The 18,306-nt window shown below is 40.7% G+C and overlaps 1 protein-coding gene across 1 annotated transcript in view; it reads left to right on the forward strand.

Annotated features, from left to right (window-relative positions):
* Positions 1 to 16,568, forward strand: part of ppp1r37 (protein phosphatase 1, regulatory subunit 37) — a 52,904-nt gene extending 36,336 nt beyond the window's left edge. The window contains exons 3-13 of the mRNA XM_015951452.3: positions 5,482 to 5,527; positions 8,112 to 8,212; positions 10,816 to 10,935; positions 11,567 to 11,717; positions 11,824 to 11,979; positions 12,127 to 12,239; positions 13,030 to 13,171; positions 13,245 to 13,411; positions 13,585 to 15,025; positions 15,124 to 15,204; positions 16,340 to 16,568. Coding sequence (XP_015806938.1) covers positions 5,482 to 5,527; positions 8,112 to 8,212; positions 10,816 to 10,935; positions 11,567 to 11,717; positions 11,824 to 11,979; positions 12,127 to 12,239; positions 13,030 to 13,171; positions 13,245 to 13,411; positions 13,585 to 15,025; positions 15,124 to 15,200 — 2,514 coding nt within the window. The 3' untranslated portion in view covers positions 15,201 to 15,204; positions 16,340 to 16,568. The remainder of the gene's footprint in view (positions 1 to 5,481; positions 5,528 to 8,111; positions 8,213 to 10,815; positions 10,936 to 11,566; positions 11,718 to 11,823; positions 11,980 to 12,126; positions 12,240 to 13,029; positions 13,172 to 13,244; positions 13,412 to 13,584; positions 15,026 to 15,123; positions 15,205 to 16,339) is intronic.
* Positions 16,569 to 18,306: the final 1,738 nt, after the last annotated feature.

The following is an 18,306-nucleotide window of genomic DNA, read 5'->3' on the forward strand; positions in this document are numbered from 1 at the left end:
TTCTCAGCTTCAACAGTAAATTATCCAGGCATGGCTAAAGCCCATTCTTCATCTACATGATAAATCTTTAAGTTGGAGTTCATTTCTTAGCTCACTGTCCTTCACACACTTATTTATCATATTTGTTCAGATCAGTTTTCTTTTTTGTTGTTGGTGGAACAAGAGTGGGTGTGTTGTTCTCACACCTGGAGAAAATACAGTGGGTCTTTGTTAAAATGTCATTTTTACATATTCATTTTTCCTACTTTGAGCCAAAGCAGTCTGTTGGTCCTCTAACTGTAACCGTTCATTTCTGCTTAGTCATGCTTGCAGTTAGCAGCCACACAAACAGGCTTCATGACTGGCCAGTGAGAGTCAGCTGGACAGAGGCATACAGCCATTTACTATTTTCTCCTCTTTCACTCTAAATGCTTTCTTTATTAAGCCCAACTGGATTGCTTTTATGGCACCTTGCCAGTAAACAGGTTCTGCACCTTATTGCCACTTGTGTGTGTGTGCGTATTTGTCAGCTTTTTTCAGGGGTCACTATTTAGCAAATGCATGATGAATGTGCGCTGCAGAGGATCTCCCACCAGAGTCTTAAATTTTGCACATTTAGTGGCTTTGTGTCACATTTTTGCAGCTTTAATTTCCACATGAACAAGTGGTTTTCCATCATTTGCATGCACTTAGGGAGCAGAAACGTGTTTTGTGTGAAGACTGGTGCTACTTAAAAAGCATATGGTTCACAATTATGTGCAAAGTCTGCTGCAGACATCATCATTCCTTTTATGATCTATTTTTTGTTGTTGAAATGATTGAATCTGAAATTATTAGAATATATGAACATGATCTTAAACCATTTATACAACTCTTAATCACTGCTGGGTATAACTAAGCCATGCCGAAAAATACTGTTTTTACATTTATTAAATGTTTTTATTAAATTGTCAGATTATTAAAAAATTCACAAACCATTATGCAATCATTTCCATATTTAAATGCAGCTTAAATCTCCATTTTAAACCACTTAAAACAAGGCTTAGGATCTTCTCTGGATTACATGACTGTGTGCAAAATAGATGTGTTGTACCTAACAATCTACAAAATTAATATATTAACAATTAAAATATGATCAGAAACTGAAACAGTTGCTCTCTTTTGTCCACCCACAGCACTCATACTCATACCACCACTCATGCAGTGCTTCGTTATACATCACACACTATTTTAGGTTTTGTCAGAACTTCCAGAGAGGAATTTATTCTCAACGTAGTTTTACTGACGGGTGCCTGGATAATTACTGAATTACTCATAAATCAACTCAAATCATTCAGTAAAGTTTTTTTATTCAGTATTTGCCGTGTTTTCGGGGGACTGTCTGCATTATGCAAGTGGCCATGATCTCTCAGCAGAACTAAATCAGCTTCAGAACAGTCAGCCATGATGGCGAGGCAGTACAGCAGGTGTCACAGAGTTCGTGCTGAATGGACCGGGCAGTCATCTAGAGATGGGGATTTGCTGGTACATAGTTTTGAGGGCAGCACGCTCTTTTTTCATGTTTTGTTTTGTTTTTGGGATGGTTGGTTGTTTTGAGCAGGACGAGAGGTAATTTTGATGTGTGGTTCTGTGTAAAATGAATTAATGATTACTATTTCACTCATAGGTTAACAGGTGGCCATTTGGGGGGGATAGGATTTATACCCTTCAGGACTGATGAAGGTAGCTCTTTCAGGGGTCAAGTCCAGAGGGACGTGCTTAATATTTCTGCTGAAATAACAACGTAAAATAATTTTCAGGTATTTTTGTCATGAAATGCTGTGGACGTTTAGAGGTTTGAGTCATTTTAAGACTGCTGCATTTGGGTCGACTGCATCCTTTAATAGCCCGTTAGTTCATCAGTCCTAAAGAACAAAAAGATCTTTCTCTAAAGTAGTCATTCAGGAAGCTGTCTACAAACGGTGAAGTGGTGCTTCTTTGTTTTTACACAGAAAACCACTTCAAATAGAGCTGATATATCCTTTTAAATACCAACATTCAGTTTGTGTTGCTATAGAGCACATCAGCGATGGTGAAGTTACATTAGCAGTCACACATGTCCAGGTTCAAAGAAGCATAGTCAAAACACATCAAAGCAAATCGTTTGTAGTGGTGTGCTTTGCTTAGGTGTGAACATGTTTTTTCCACTGTCTCAAACCAGGGGTGCCTCGTAGGGGAGTTTTCTTGTTTGTATGTTTTCTTGCACAAAGCCTCCTCTCAATATTTTTGTGGTTTGCAGCTTGGTTTAACTCTTACTTGTTCCAGTTAGAGTTTTAGGTCAAATTTACACTTTACTGAACATTTAAATTCCTATTTGAACTCCTCTTCAATGCTGCTTCTGCAAATCAGAAATTTCATGCTTTGAGTGCTTCATAAAAATTTCCTTCATGCAAAACACAAGAAGCGTTTACCTTCTCAGTTACCTAGTGGTAGTGTCTGCCTCGGGACTGAGAGATCAGGGTTCAAATCCCGATCGGGTCATACCAAAAACTTTAACAATGGGACCCAATGCCTCCCTGCTTGACACTTCACTTTAAGGGGTTGGATTGGGTGGTTCACTGCTGCAGCTCACCGCTCCCTACAGGGATGGGTCAGTGTGTGATGAATTAACGGGGCTTTAACTTTAGTGGTAAAATCTGCACAGAAAACAACATTGAAATTGTTATTTTACTCCTTTTTTCTTTAGGGATTATTAAATAGCAAAGACCACCAATAATTTTTTATTTTGAGTTCATTTTTTTAAAAATAAACCTTGTAACGGATTGAAATGACTGTTTTCCACCTAAAAGTCATTTCCCCCCTCTCCTCAGCAAGAACTAATCTGCATGAGATATTCCCTCAAGGTCTCATGCATTTGCTTCTAAACTGTTTTCCTTTCCAGCCCAAGAGAAGAATGAAGACAAAGGACTCTTTCTTTTTTAATAAAACAAAGAATTAGCTTATTAAAAATAAAGTGTTAGTCAATAATAAAATGTGAAACAATTTGTGAAATGAAAATATTAATTACTTGATATTATATATTCCTATAGAATATAATAAGTAATATAACTTTAAATGTTTCCACAAGAGACTGATCACACGTAAGGCTAAGCCACATTACACATTGCTTTTACTGATCCAATCAGAATCTTCCAGATCTGACGGAGGCGTGGTTTTGGTGGTGCTTAGTAAATCTGTCCTCTTTTCATTTGACCGTAAATCAAAACATCCAAATTATAAAACTATGCCCACGTCATCTTTAACGCCAGTTCAAAGCTCCTAGAGAAGTTGTCCGAGTGGCCAATCCGTAACTTTCCTCTTCAGCCGAAAGAACCAACGACAAGCTGGATAAAATCTGTTGCTGTTCCAACTGCTGCAACGGTTCCTTTCAGAATAAAAGATGAACCATCACGACCCCTTTTTGGGTCTTGCTAGATGCCAATAAACTGTCGTGACCCGGAAGTATCTCAAAGACTGGACTGGTCGGCGGCCGCGGCTGTTCTACAGGCTTCGGCTCCAGAAAGGTCCAAGCTGGACCTCTACACCTCCTGATCTAGACGGGGACTTCCGCCAAGGGTACGTAGACCGACAGAATGGCGTCTCAATGTGTGTTATGAATCTCCAAATCAAAGCTTAGCGCGAAGACATCACCTTCACTCCCATCAGAACTAATCGTTTCTCTGGATTTGCTGGTTCTGAACAACATTCCACATTACACCATTCTCCGTCTCACTTCACCTTAGTTACACCATACATTTAGTGTTTAAAGTTGGTCTAATTTTAATTTGTTTAGTAATAAATCTTTAAACTTTTAAAACTTGACTCTTTTGTCTCTGAGTTAATACGAAGTTGTTACTAGGGATGAGCGACTACACCACTATCTGTATCTGTATCTGTTCAACCAACTAAATTATCTGTATCTGTACTCGGAATGGGCGTGACACAACCTGGAAGTGGGTGTGATTTAACTGGAAGTGGGTGTGGTTTATGTCAATATATTATTTTAAGTCTGAAATTGATATGGTTTGATCAGAAGTTGCTATGTGTATTGTTTATTTGAAAACTTTACAGAGCAGCCTCTGAATTGAGATTAAATTTTTTGATCACAATAGTAAAGGAACTTTTACAGAACAAGTTTTTCAGCAAAATCAGAACATTAATATTTAAGTGCATGAATTAATGCATCTGAACTCATGCAGTAGGAACTAGGAAATATGAAATGCTAGAACCAGACACAACTTTATGTATATATTTTTATTTTTATTTGATTAAATTGATTTTTTTTCTTAATGTTCTTGGCATTTTGCCCCACACAAAGTTAAACAAAACAATGTTGATTAAGGTGTGTGTGTCTGAGAGAGATAGAGAGGGAGAGAGAGGGAGTTAAAAAAAATTAAAAACCCGACCGGAGCGGAGGTAGTGAGTGACTGATGCAGCACGTCAGCTCTGTCTTGTCAAATGCACCATGTAAGTTACGAAAAAAGTAACTTTAAATATTCAACCGAAAAAGAGGCGAGCTGAAGAAAACCTAGGGGAAAACTCAAGAAACGTGAGCAACAGTGAAGCAATCACAGCGAGATCCATTACTGTCTATGTGTGTGTGTGGATGAGCCGGACGGACTGCGCTCCCGGCCGGCTAGAGAGTTTTGTGTGTAGGGAGGGGCAGGTGCTCTATGTGACTGGCCAATCATAGAGCGTGAAGACAGTCAGTTACCCAATGAGGATTTTCCTTCAGCACGATTACAGATATTTACGAGGTTTACTCGTTTCATGCTCGTATTCGTCAAAAATGCTTTATCCGGCTCATCCCTAGTTGTTACATAATCCATGCAATAAAAAGTTCCAATCTTCTGGTTAAAAGTACGCAAAGATCCATAAGATTGATTTCATATTTACTATGGAATCTCATGTCTTATGGTTCATTAAATAGTTATAAATTAAATTCTTACAACCTCTTGGCTCATTAGCAGTTTGTCAGCCGTCCCACCTGTACTGGTTAAGTAGAAAGACACATGGCCTGACATACTGCCACTTTTGAAGTTCCTATCGATGGGGCTCCAGCAGCAGCTTAAGTTTTGCTTTTGCAAACAGAATCAGCTGAGATGGTAAACTGGAACGATGCAGATCTTTCTGAGCTTCTCTCCATTTGAGCTGAAGCTCAGATCACCAGACAGTTCACAGGGAAAATGAGCAACAGTCACCTTCTGGAGCGCCTTGTGAAATGAACTTAAAGTGCAGCTTCAATCCCAATAAAATGCAAGTTATGCCCAAGCTAACAGGAACTCAGTTACAGCGCAGACACTGGTGTCATACCCCCTTTTTATCGTCATTGTGTAATCATTTGTGTTCACACCACAGTCTGACCACTTATGAATGACCAAAGGCTCCCTGATGCTGGTTCAGCTTTGCAGCAAACTGGCAGCATTATTTTATGAAAGAGGCTGAAGTGAACTCAGTGATGCTCTTTCTTTTTTGTTTTTGTAGGAACTGAAGGACCTGACACAGCGTAATGAATGCTTAGATCTAAAAGGTAAGCAGATGAAACACCAAAATGTCCCACATAATGTTCATTGTTATAGTCACACTCACCATAAATCTGCAGCACACACTTGTTCAGAACTAAGGTTTCACACGTAAGAATGTACAAAAGCAAATGATTGACAGGTCTGTAAATCAGGTAGCTGCAGCCTCCAATAAAAGCAAAACAAGATGGGTTTCTCATTATTTATTCACCAAAAACAGGCTAAATAGTAGAATCTAAGTGTGAAATGCTAAACCTATAAAACTTTCAATAACATTAAAAAGCAGTAACTAATTCTACTGTAGTATCTTATCCTTTTCTTTTAGAGAGAAATTCTGACCCTCTTTTTGCAATGTTGCTTCAGTATTTTGAGGCCAACGTGTTTTTGGTGGGATGACTCTTCTCACCTCAGTATTTCAAATTCAAAGATACTTTATTAATCCCAGACGGAAATTAGGGTTTCAGTACACACAATTCTGAGATCAGACATACATACATAGGCAAAGACACATGACAACAATTGGTGACTGTGGTCATTCGCAACCCGGGTCACGCTACCTTAATAGAGAACAGAGGGGTTACATGAGGATTGGGTCAGGTGGAGGGGAAAAAAGGCTTTTCAGAGTTACCTTCCACAGGGAGGGCAGCTTTGCTATGCAAAGAAAACACCTCAGACAGAAATGCAACAAACTTCAGACATTACACAACGTAAGTGTCCACTAGGTGGGGTGGTAGGGTTTTGGGACTCTCCACACATCAGGAGCAGCAGCCCTCGATAAGCAGCGCTCTTCACCTCCGTCTGGAAAGGGGTGGGAGGTCGTTGGGTTTACAGAGCACAGTGACTCCTGGAACGATTCAGCAGCCTTCACAGCTCGCGGTCCCACCCAGGCCGGGATAGGGAGACAGATTTGCCATGGCGATGGCAGCATTCCACATTTCTTCTGAGGGGGGGTATTCGTTTCAGCCGCACAGGCTCAAGGGCACCAGATTCAGATAAGAAATTGTTTTGGGGCCAGACAGAGATAATTTCTTCTCTGTCTTGGAGTTCTGCTGGTCCTCAACCTCTCAAAATCCAATAATGGCATAGATTAATCTATCCCAATCCCTGCTGATACGTCCACTCGCTCCTTGATCTCATCCATCTTTTGTGCCAACGCATGAGTCTCAGCCAAAGTTCCAAGCTTACGACTCATCTCGACAATTATGAGTTTGTGAATTCACAGCGCGGTGCAATCCATCTCTGAGCTCTGGGAGTGAGCCAATATTGCTCGGCAGCTCGTTAATTTTCCGGTAAGTCAGGTAACCTCCAAGGCCAAAGAGCAGGAAACCTGACACCAACACCACGAATATCCAGACGTCTTCAGAATCCTCTACAGACAGCTGAGATAGGCAAATCAGGTTCCACTGTTTCCAGGAGTCCATGATGTGCCCAACTGGATCTGTCCCAGAGGGGCACCCGGGAGCCCCTTCTCCCGTTCTCATCGTTGAGAAAATTTTGTCAATCGCGTTGAGTGACCAACTGACCAGGTCCATTTTTAATAATTTCCTGTTTCCAGAAAAAGTGTAGAAGCTCTGTACACCCAAAGACAGACATAGAGCCTTGGGGATAAGATAGGGAGGAGAGGAGGAAAAAAGCGTCTATACTCTCCAAGAGCCGGAAGAAGAATGACAAAGGAGGTTGAAGTTTTCAATCAGAAAATTTAAACACCTGCATTACTTTCAATTTCACTGTTATATAGATGTGCTATTGTGTTTGCAATGTTCACGTAATCACTATTGGTGCACTATTCAGTCATGACTCCTACTCCATGCTTATTGCACACAGGCACTTACTCAGCTTACAGTTCTGCCTTTTACATCGCTGTGTTATTAATAAGCAGTAATTAAATTAATTTTGAACATTTTTAAAAGGTCTCTGAAACGTTTTTGTCCACATCGTTTGATGCATCAAAAAAAGATGACATCACCCACTCCATCTAAGATATTGCCCATCTGTTTCTCTTCTCTCTCCCTCTCCTTTATTTTATATATATTTTTAGCATGATTCAGTCTGACCTCAAGGTGAATTTGTGAGGACATTTGCTCCTTAGAAAATTGGAAACTGTCTAGAGTGTACTTTCAAAGGAAAACTTTCTATTGCAGAAAGATGGACTTTGAATTGTTTGGGAGTTGTCTCTTCCTTTAAGGGAATTTGTTTTTGGGAATTGTCTCTCTTCTAAGGGTTGTAGGAGCAGCAGACTCACAGAAGTCTTAAATAGGTCCTTGTACTTGTTTATGATGAAATAATCAAAGTGTTTGATTATCAGCAGATGGTTGCTACTTTCGCTCTAAATCTGCAGTATCGTAGTTTTGGTGAACTCATTAGCTTATTGGCTGGTCCTTATCCGTGTGTTTTACTTTGAATTTAAGACCCGGAAATGACCAGATGATTTTTTTTGACCCCCAATATGTAAAATCGCAGGGCCAACAGAGGTCTTTTTTTTCACTACAAACTGCAGTTACATAAAGGCATTGTGGATATTTCTATTTCCTGTAATGTGCAACAAACCGCATCTTCATTGTTAAATAACCCTGGACCTGTGCATATCTTCAGGTGAGAAGCTGGACTACAAAGCATGCGAGTCTCTGGAGGAGATTTTGAAAAGAGTCCAGTTTAAAGTGATCGACCTGGAGCAGACAAACCTGGATGAAGATGTAAGACCTTTAAAAAAGAGCCTTTCTTGTTTTGTCGTCTTTAAATGTTTTTATTTGTGTCTTTTTGCATTCGGTCTCCTTGTGATCATCTGTTCCGCTCTTTCTGCTCTGACAGGATGTGGAGTGTTTGTCATGGTTTGTCTGATTATCCCAGATGTCCGCTTGTGTAAACACTAAGAGATGTTTGGGATGTGGACAAGCACAAATAGATCGTGTTTCTGTGTGAGAACCCTAGACATGTCACTCCTGAGCTGATGCATCTCACAGACAGCACAAGTTAATGCTTATTGTTTTCATCTTCTTTTTACTCACAAACTTGATTCTTCTGCATGATAATTAATGTACTCAAACACATTTATAGATGAGAGAATTGTGCTTTAATGTCAGACTTCAAAAATCCTTCTAGTAGGTTTATCTTTTTTAATAATTTTCTAGACTTATTGAAGCCATAGTTATCCGAAGATGTCCTTAAAAGTCTGTCCCGTTTTGTTTATACTTCGTGCATTCTGAGAAAAAGCCTGTGAACATACTTGGCCAAGCCAGACTTGGCATGTAAGACTTGCATCTCAGCAAAAGTTCAGGCAGTTCAGCAATGAAGGAAATATTTTATAGCTTGTTTTAAATGTCAAATAACATTTTATGCCAATTCTTTCAGTTGATACTGAAAAACACAAGAACACATTTTATTACCTGGTGTACGCAGCTCTCCAAGATGTCTCCACTGAGGAGCACATTTCCTACACAAGATGTCACATCGGTTCACAAATTCCTGTCTTTATTGAGTTGTTTTAAAAACAGTTTATTTTGTAAATATTTGCATGAAAGACACAGTGTGATGCACAAGAGCAGGAAGTGTTTTCTAATGTGTAGTGAAAAGTTTTTAACTGTCCTTCAGATCTTTATTTATCCAAGACTGTTGAAGCTCTCTTTCTTGGGTCTTAAGAAAATGTTCATGGCACACGTGACTGTGTTTTTCTCCTCTCTTTTAGAGATGATTGTTCAAACAAATAACTAATCAGTCTATACAGATAACAACATTCAGCAAATAGAAACATAAACTGTGTTTAGTTATGATCCTGTGAACTTTAGAGTGAGCTGAGAGTCATGTTGAACTGGCCCAGATTTTTAAAACATCATCAAGCTTATTTTATTTTGAAGTTTAGTGCTAAACATAGTTTATTATAATAATTTTCAGCTTACTGAAAAGCAAACATATTTTAAATGTATCAATAACAAGGTGTGGCGGCTGTAGTCAGATTTAAAATTAAAGCTGGATAGAAGTAAGGACGTAGAAATTCCTTCTACTCTGAAGACTCGAAGTGTGTGTGTGTGTGGGGGGGGGGTGAATCAAGTTCTGAAATAAAATCATGGCAACATTAAATCACGATACTCTTCATGAGTCATTAAACAAGTGTGTGTTTTATGAAGTACAAGCTTTGCAAACATCTAAATAAACAGCATTAGGATATTTCTTTTTACCGATTTGATTGACTTTGTCGGAAATGTACATAAAGCTGCTGAATGAGTCATGGAAACGAGCTCCCGGCCTTGAACTAAAAAAAACCAGACTGTGAAAAGAGAAATGATGAGAGGAGTGTTGCCGGTAGAGCTGAGATTGGAGAAATGGAGATAAATCAGGCGGTAAATTGATGAGAGAACCAGCTGATCTTTAGAATGGGTGTGAGGTTTGGAGTAGATGGTTTCATTTGACTCGTATCTGCTGCTTTGGCATCTTCTTGGAGGTGATCTGGAACAAGGCGTTTTAAAAGCATGTGAAGAAGCAGACATGGAGAGTGTAGTCACAGGGTGGCTTTTATTGGCCTAAATGTGACTCATCTTTACCCACCCAATACACACACACACACAGGGAGAGGTTAGCAGACGTTACACAATAAAGCGCTTTAAGACTTTTAGTAGATTATCCTTCAACTGGCTGCACAGGAGAATCTCTTCTCATTGATCAAATTGTATTTTAAACCAGATAATTTTTTTGTCCTGAACTAAAATTTAAAACATATGTTGAGTCAAACTCTAAATAATGTTTTTTCAGTTGTAACAAATAAAAATTGTCTATCTGAAACAATTTAGTGCTACCTTAAACTTGGACATAAAATAGTTTCAAAAGTACCTTTTTAATGTTTAAACGTGTGTATGTGTACATATTATTTTCATTGTGTATTTTGTCTTTAATATAGATGCAAATTTAAGATTTTTTTCTTGACCTGCTTTAAATATAATTTGAGTAAACGGTTTAAGACGAGTTGAATTTTGAGCTTTGAGTTTCACAGAACTAATTATAAATTAAAAATGTGCAAGACACTGTATTAGTTTGACAATAATCTTGGAACTAAATTAGCATTGTTGTCTCTTTCTTGTTTTCTTTTAAAATCTGTGTGTTTATAGATTACAAACACCTGAAGCCCTCAGAAAACTCAGTGTTTCTCTCCCGCCCTCCTGAGGGCTGTTACCCTGGCAACCTCAGCTTCTTCTGTTAGCGTCTCATAAAGGTCTTGACTCTGTGGCCAACTTAGAGATTTGTTTTATTGGATTTTAATCGCTTTTTTGGCCTCTGTTCTCTTTCGTGTGTGTGTTTGTGTTCTCAGGGGGCGTCGGCTCTTTTCGACATGATAGAGTACTACGAATCAGCGACACACCTCAACATCTCCTTCAACAAACACATAGGGACACGGGGATGGCAGGCCGCTGCACACATGATGAGAAAGGTCAGAGGTCATCTTTATACATGCTAGCAAACATCTACATCCTGCAGAAGGAAAGTCTAAGATGGAGGAAAGGCATAAATCTCACCAGTTTATTTTTCAGATAAGAAACTCTTTAAGATGCAAAAACATTATAAATTTTATAAAATCAAGCAGAGAAATGTGCAAAACCACATTACAGAGACAGTCCCTTCATCTACAACCAGTCAACATCAGATGATTAATGAAAGATGGCCTGGAGACACCACACACACTCACTCACACAGGAGGATCGTGTTACAGGCTGCCATTACAGAGCTGCAACTTTTTTTAGCAGAGCAAATAGATCTTAATCAGCTCATCTTTTGGCAAATGCGTGTCTTGGATTAAACGGATTAGAAATAAACTCTGGTGTCTTTATTTAGACTTTAGAATTCATGCATTTTGTTATATCACTTTTTTTCCAGAAAATTGTTTATGCTTTTATTTTGAAATTATTTGGGGCAAAAATAATTGACATCAGAATCAAAGGACCTAACAGAACTATCTTGCATGGGTGAAAAAGTACAGATTTGTGTGTTTAACACTAACTCATTTGAGCACCTGCACAATAAATCCACTCACGCTTACCTGTGCTGTGTCCCCTCTCCCCCAGACGAGCTCTCTTCAGTACCTTGATGCCCGTAACACTCCTCTACTGGACCACTCAGCTCCCTTTGTAGCACGAGCGCTCAGGATCAGTGGCAGTCTGGCCGTCCTCCACCTGGAGAACGCTGGTCTGTCTGGCAGACCGCTCATGTTACTTGGTAAGGCCTTTTTGTCCTCCAGTTCCCACCATCATCCAGGCTTTTCATCCTTCTGTATACATTTATACAAGGTTAATTTTCTTCTGTGGGTTATGTTGGTGGTCAGCTACGGCCCTGAAGATGAACATGAACCTGCGGGAGCTGTACCTTGCTGACAACAAGCTCAACGGCCTTCAGGATTCAGCTCAGCTCGGCAACCTGCTCAAGTTCAACTACAACATTCAGATCCTGGACGTGCGCAATAACCACATCCTAGACTCCGGTAAGCAGCGCAGTAGTACTCTTACACAGGCTGATGTTCAGGTTTTGTGTTTTATAGACATGCACAATTGACCGTGTGTGTGTGTGTGTGTGTGTGTGTGTGTGTGTGTGTGTGTGTGTGTGTGTGTGTGTGTGTGTGTTGTCTCAGGTTTGGCTTACTTGTGTGAAGGACTAAAAGAGCAGAGGAAAGGCCTCGTCACTTTAGTGCTATGGAACAACCAGCTCACACACAATGGAATGGGCTACCTCACTGCTGCACTGGTATACCACACACACACACACACAGATTGATCAGTAGATGAAGAAACATTTACATTTGAATCTTTTCCATTTAAAAAGACCATCAGAATAAACTCATGCGTTTTGTTAGAGAAACTACTCTCCAGTTTCTTTATGTGCAGCTGGGAGAGAAAGGTGTGTGAATGAGGGATTCATCTGCTCCATAATGAGTGTTGTGACATTTGATGCGAGTTGACATTTTCATGAGGGATTATCGTTAACGCGCCTGACTGTTTTTGCTGTTCTCGTCGCATCTGTGCCCACGTTTTAGACTAAAATGTTTCCACAGCAGTTTATTCTACCGATGAGCTGTTGTGTTTTTGTTTTGCTTTCATTATCTTATCCTTTCAGCTGTTTTCGCAGAAACTCCATTCATTATCTCGGTGTTTGCAGCCAGACTCTTCTCTTTTTTTACATCTTTAGTTTCCCTAAACATAAATCTTTCCTGTTTTTACAGAGTAAACGCGTTGTTCTGGTACATTAGTATTAGTAACCCTGGTAGCAGTTTCACAGATATGTAAACATGCATACTTAGCTTTTTTTCACACCTAAGATTTGACCCTAAATTATATAATTCAATTTGAATACCAGCAAATTGCTGTAAGATTATCTAGGATCAGGACAGCTGATTAAAGATGCACAGTTGGATGTTGACCAATTGAGTTTTTTATTATGGCACCGGGTCTTTCTCTTGTTTGCTTGGACAAACATCAGCTGACAAGACTTTGGTGTGCAGTGTTTAAGGCTGAATCTGTATTTTTGTGTCTTTCAGCCGTGCACCCAGAGTCTGGAGACTCTGAACCTCGGTCACAACACAGTCGGTAACGAAGGCGTCCTCAAGCTAAAAGAAGGACTGATAACCAACCGCTCTCTGCTCCGGTTGGGGTTGGCTTCCACCAAGCTTTCCTGTGAAGGTAAGCATTGTTCGGTTGATGTTTGTGTGTGTGAGCATCTACTGCAGCTGCTGACTCAATCTTTTGTGCTTAGGCGCTGTTGCTGTGGCTGAATTCATTGCTGAAAGCCCCCGACTGCTGCGCTTGGACCTTCGAGAGAACGAGATCAAAACCGGTGGCCTGATGGCTCTGTCGCTCGCTTTAAAGGTCAACAACTCTCTGCTGCGCCTCGACCTAGACCGAGAGCCCAAGAAGGAAGCTGTAAGTTGAAAAAAGATTGATCTGAGACTATTTGTATTACTTTAAAACAAAAAATGTTTATTCTTTGATTATCCTATTGGAATTACCAAAATAAAAAAAACTAACCTAACTGGTAAAAGATCTCTGTAGGTTTTAGAAACGTTATATCTGAGCTACATTTTTCTGCGTTTCAGGTGAAAAGCTTCATTGAGACGCAGCGCGCCCTGCTGACTGAGATCCAGAATGGCTGCAAGAGGAATTTTATTTTTGCCAAGGAGAAAGAGGAAACTGAGCAGAAGATGAGGTTGTCTACATCCATGGCTGAAATTGCCACAGAGGACGGGACAAAAGAAGAAGAGGACGAAGAGTCCGCTTCTGTTAAAAGGACAGAAGAGGGTGAGAAAGAGCAGGAGGATGAAAACAAATCGCAGTCGAGCAGCCAGTCTGAAGAAAGTTCTGAGACGAGTGTTCCTCCAACAAACCAGGAGTCAGACTCCGACACTGAGGATGAGGATGAAGGGGAGGTGGTCATTTCTTCTACTCCAAACTCCTCATCTCTCCCAAATCAAACTGCTCCTCAAGCCTCAGCAGTGGCCTCACATTCCCCCCTCTGTGCCTCATGTACACCCTCACCCCCCTCCACTTCACCTGCAGGAGGACCCAGTGTCATACCTGGGATAACAGTCACAGAGGCAACAGTTCCTCCTGGGACACCTCCTTCTCCTGGGCGCTGTATATCCGTCTCCAGTCCAGGGAGGGGTCATAAGATTTTTATGGTAACTCGGGTTGAAAGCCCCCCTGAGCAGCAGCAGCTACAGTTTCAGAAAAGTGCTCCCGCATCAGCTCTTAGTCATGGTAAAGAGGTCACAGGGAGGCCTCTAGACTCAATCACATCCACGACTCAGCAGATTTTACCTCCATCCACACCACAAATACCAGAGGATGTGAACAGGAGCGCACCTGCTCCATCAGCAGAGGGTAAAATAACCGACGGGAGTCCCGCATCACGATTAGAGTCTGAAATAAACGTCACCAAGTCATTTAGTCAATCCAGAACTTTAGATTCAGCAGGAGCTGCAGATCCACGTACACAGACACCAGCTTTACCTTGTGATTCCTCATCAGTGCAGGATGAAGCGCAGCTCCCAACAGAGGAGGTAAAGGAGAACTCTAAAAGACCCTGCCCTGAACCCGCCTCTGTGGGAGGAGAAGAAAAGGAGCAAGACCATAGATCGGTAAATCCCTCCGAGTGTAAAGAGAAACTGAACGAAGTATCAGCGCTAGCAGCTGACTTAGAACAACAGACTGACCAAACATCAGAAGAGAAGCTTGCACCAAACCAAACAGAGACTGCTCCATCACAGCAGGGGGCACCAGTCAGTTTGATGCTAAAGGAGAAACCTGGTTCAGCACAGAACGAGGAAATGGGTTCGAAGTCAGAAGCTGATCCTGATCCAGACTCACCAGTCCAACAGGAGGAGTCAGCTGATGAGAGCTCGGCAGACGAGTGTTTTGCTGACGCTCTGGAGGGCGAGGTTGTTGGTTTAGCTCTGCCCAACGGTCTGAAGCCCGAGTTCTCCCTCCACCTTCTTGACAATGAAAACCCAAAACCCGGCAGCTGTGTGATGGAGCACGGTGAGAGTTTAACCTCTGCTCTGAGCTTCTGCAGCTGTTTGGTTGTTTTTTAGCAGGAGAAACCCACGTTATTAATGTGTGTTTTGCTTCTCTTCCAGTGAGTTCTAGTTGTGGGCAGGAACTGGAGGAGCTGCTCCTCGAGGCCAGCATGGACACTGGGAGAGACGCTTCATGAACTGGTGACGTAAACACCTGTCTGCCTTTTCAGATATAAAAACATTTAGATTGTTAAATCCACTGACTTTTGTTCACATCAACTCAAAAAAATAGTCGAGGAAGTGCAATTTGTTCTTTCAGAATCATCTCTCCTTTCTTTCAAATGAGCCAGATTCTGGTTTTCATCTTTTAAAATGTTCTAGATCAAACACTCTTTGAAGTTCTTTCAAAGGTTTTCTTTGGACTTTGGCTGTTTTCTGGCTTTACTGGAATAACTTGAGATTAGGGCTGGGCGATATGGACAAAACCTTATTTCAGAATCTTTTAGCTGAATTCCGATATACGATATACATCTCGATGTCTTTCCTCCTGTAAAATATTTATAAGTTAACTCCCATCAAGCTGTCTTGAGAAATCGTATACTTAAATTCATCAGCAGATTAATCAGCAGATCTCCGTAGCTGCTTCCTGATTACACGGGGAAGGGGTTCGACCCGTCTCTTCACACAAGCAAGATTAACAAATCTCCTCAGCTGCCACGGTGAAAAGGCTCGCTAAAACACAAACGAACGTCACCAAATAATTAAAAACCATGAAGCCAAATTAGGGCAGAACATTGACCCAGAGGTTTACTGATTGAGCATACATGTGAGATCACATGTATGACCGCTTGGTGACTAGCAGTAGCTGTGCCTGATAACTCTAAATACACTGGTTGTATATTTAACAATATAAACGATACTGAGCCATCTTGTTTCTTTCTAGAAATTATATCAATATATCGCCCAGCCCTACTTGAGATGCATCGTAGTTGGGAGTGATTTAGATCTTTAATTTCTTCTTAACTCCTCAACTTCCCTCCTTTTTAACGACAAACTGCATAATGTAATGCTTTTGTCAGATACAGGGACAGAAAATGAGTTAAGAAGCGTCATATGACCGAAGAAACATTTAGAAAGACAAGTGAAGAACGATTTATAAGGTTTAAAGAATAAAAAATTTATCAGTGAACTTAGTGGTTTTATGATGGGAAGATGATAAAAACAGTAACATTTCTCAGACTTTAATACTGGGACTCAGTTTTACATAAAAACGTGTGTGTTTGTGTGTTTTTTTGACCTTCAGAGTAAGTTTATCTTATGTGGTTTTCTTCTCCAGGCTCCGAGGGCAGCAAGCCAAAACAGCACTAAGGTGGTTTGTCCAGCTCTGAACATCACTGGTCGCTCTACTATGTTTTTGTCATTTTTGTCCAACTTGACTACCGACACATTTCCCCGTACAACAGGTGACTTGATGTTAGAGTCAAAGTGTCAAACATGAAAAAAACACAAGACAAGCGCATCTTTTGGAGCTCAGCTGTGACCAACGAGGACCCTTCTACATCCACACTACATCAGTCACAGGAAAACACGGGGAAAAGACACAAATCCCCCAGTCGTCACTACATTTAGTCAGTCTGGGATATTTATGCACAACTGATTGTGCGACCGAAACAAACCAGAAGATAAAACACTAACCAAAGACATTTTTCTCAGCCCTTAACCTGCTCTCTCTCGGTTGTTGCTGGGCAGAATACTTGCAATCAGTTTTTCATAACTGTCAGAGACCTGGTGAGAAGGAACACGAGGTATCAGCAGTGGGACCTGCTGAGAAGACCTGCTGGCTTTAAACACTTGAGATGTTAAAGGCTTTTATATCCAAGGAAGCTGAGGATGTTAATCCATCTGTCTAAATGTAAACAGTGTGTTTCCCTCCTCCTCTCTAAACTAAAACTCTATGGGACCTCTGCCAAAGTGACTCACTTCCTGTTTGTTTTCTTGTCTTCTGCTCGGTTTTGCTCCTCAAGATTTGACACAAAGAAGCTGAACCCCCTCCACCTTTCACTGTTAAGTCTTTAAAAGCTGGAGTCTGTTATGTGTCTCTCTCCCCACCCCCGGAAAAAATTGAATAACTTTAAAAAATCAGCCGTATGAGAAGTTAGGACGGTCAGATGAATGCTTTTGGTTGGGTTGGCCTAGTTTTTAAGAATTTCTGCACATTTCTTCTCCTTGTTTCAGCTGTGAGCCTCCTTAATTTGTATTTTTTTTATCCTTTTCCTCAATGTTGCCTTCGCTTTTTCATTGTTGCATTTTTCCTCTCATTCCATCACTTTTTTTGTATTTATTCTACAGCTTTGAGCTTTTTTCCAGTTTTATTTTTCCCCAATTAATTTTCTTTTGGTCTGGGTTTGCTTTTGAAGCTGACCCCTTTTTGTTGTATATTTCATATTCAGAATAGAGAAATTATTTAGATTAGTCATTTTTGAGTTGGGGTAATCTTTAACGGGAGGATTAATGGAATGATTTAGTTCTGGGACGCAGTCGTGAAATCAAATACAAAGAAGCTGCAATTATGTGGAGGTCGTTGCTGTTTTTGCCTTTGTGCAGCAGTGTCCATAAGGGGGCGCTGATGGCTTTTTTTTGTGCAGACAAGATCAGTTTGAGCTGAATTCCATTACACCAGAATTATAAACACCAACAATGTGTCTGAGATCTGGTTCCTCTGCCTTTTTTATTTTCCTCTGAAAATCAGAACCAGGCAGCGTTCAGCCGCGCCCCGCCCCCCACCCCTCACTGCTCCCCTTCACCCACGCCATAGCTCCACCCCACCATTTGTAATGCTTTAATTTTTAGAAATTTTTAATAATGATTTGTTAACTTAATTGAAATGTGCTGGTAATCACAAAGATATGTATGGCAAAATTTGTTTCTCTCAAATAAATGCATGTAATAAATGACTGGTGGGTGAGATTATTCAGACTTGAGGGATCTTTGGAATAAGAAAGGTCTTCTGTGTTTCTGTAAGGCTTTGGGTTTTATTTCTGCCACCTTTTCAACCGTAACTAAAATAGTTACAGGTGTGGGATGAAGATTACACGCTGTCCTGCATCTGTCACTCATGCTTGATTTTTGACTGTAAACAGCTGTACCGATTGCTCAGGGTGGATTATTGGTCTCACCAAACTCTGGATGTTGTGGGGTTGTGTTGGTCGACGCAGCTCTGCAATATCGCATGGACATCAGCAGTTTTGCTAGATTGGCAGACGGGGGGTGGGGGGGGGTGTCCTCCTATTTAAAAAGCCGGTC

The sequence above is a fragment of the Nothobranchius furzeri genome, chromosome 13 (genome assembly GCF_043380555.1).
Source record: "Nothobranchius furzeri strain GRZ-AD chromosome 13, NfurGRZ-RIMD1, whole genome shotgun sequence".
NCBI lineage: Eukaryota > Metazoa > Chordata > Actinopteri > Cyprinodontiformes > Nothobranchiidae > Nothobranchius > Nothobranchius furzeri.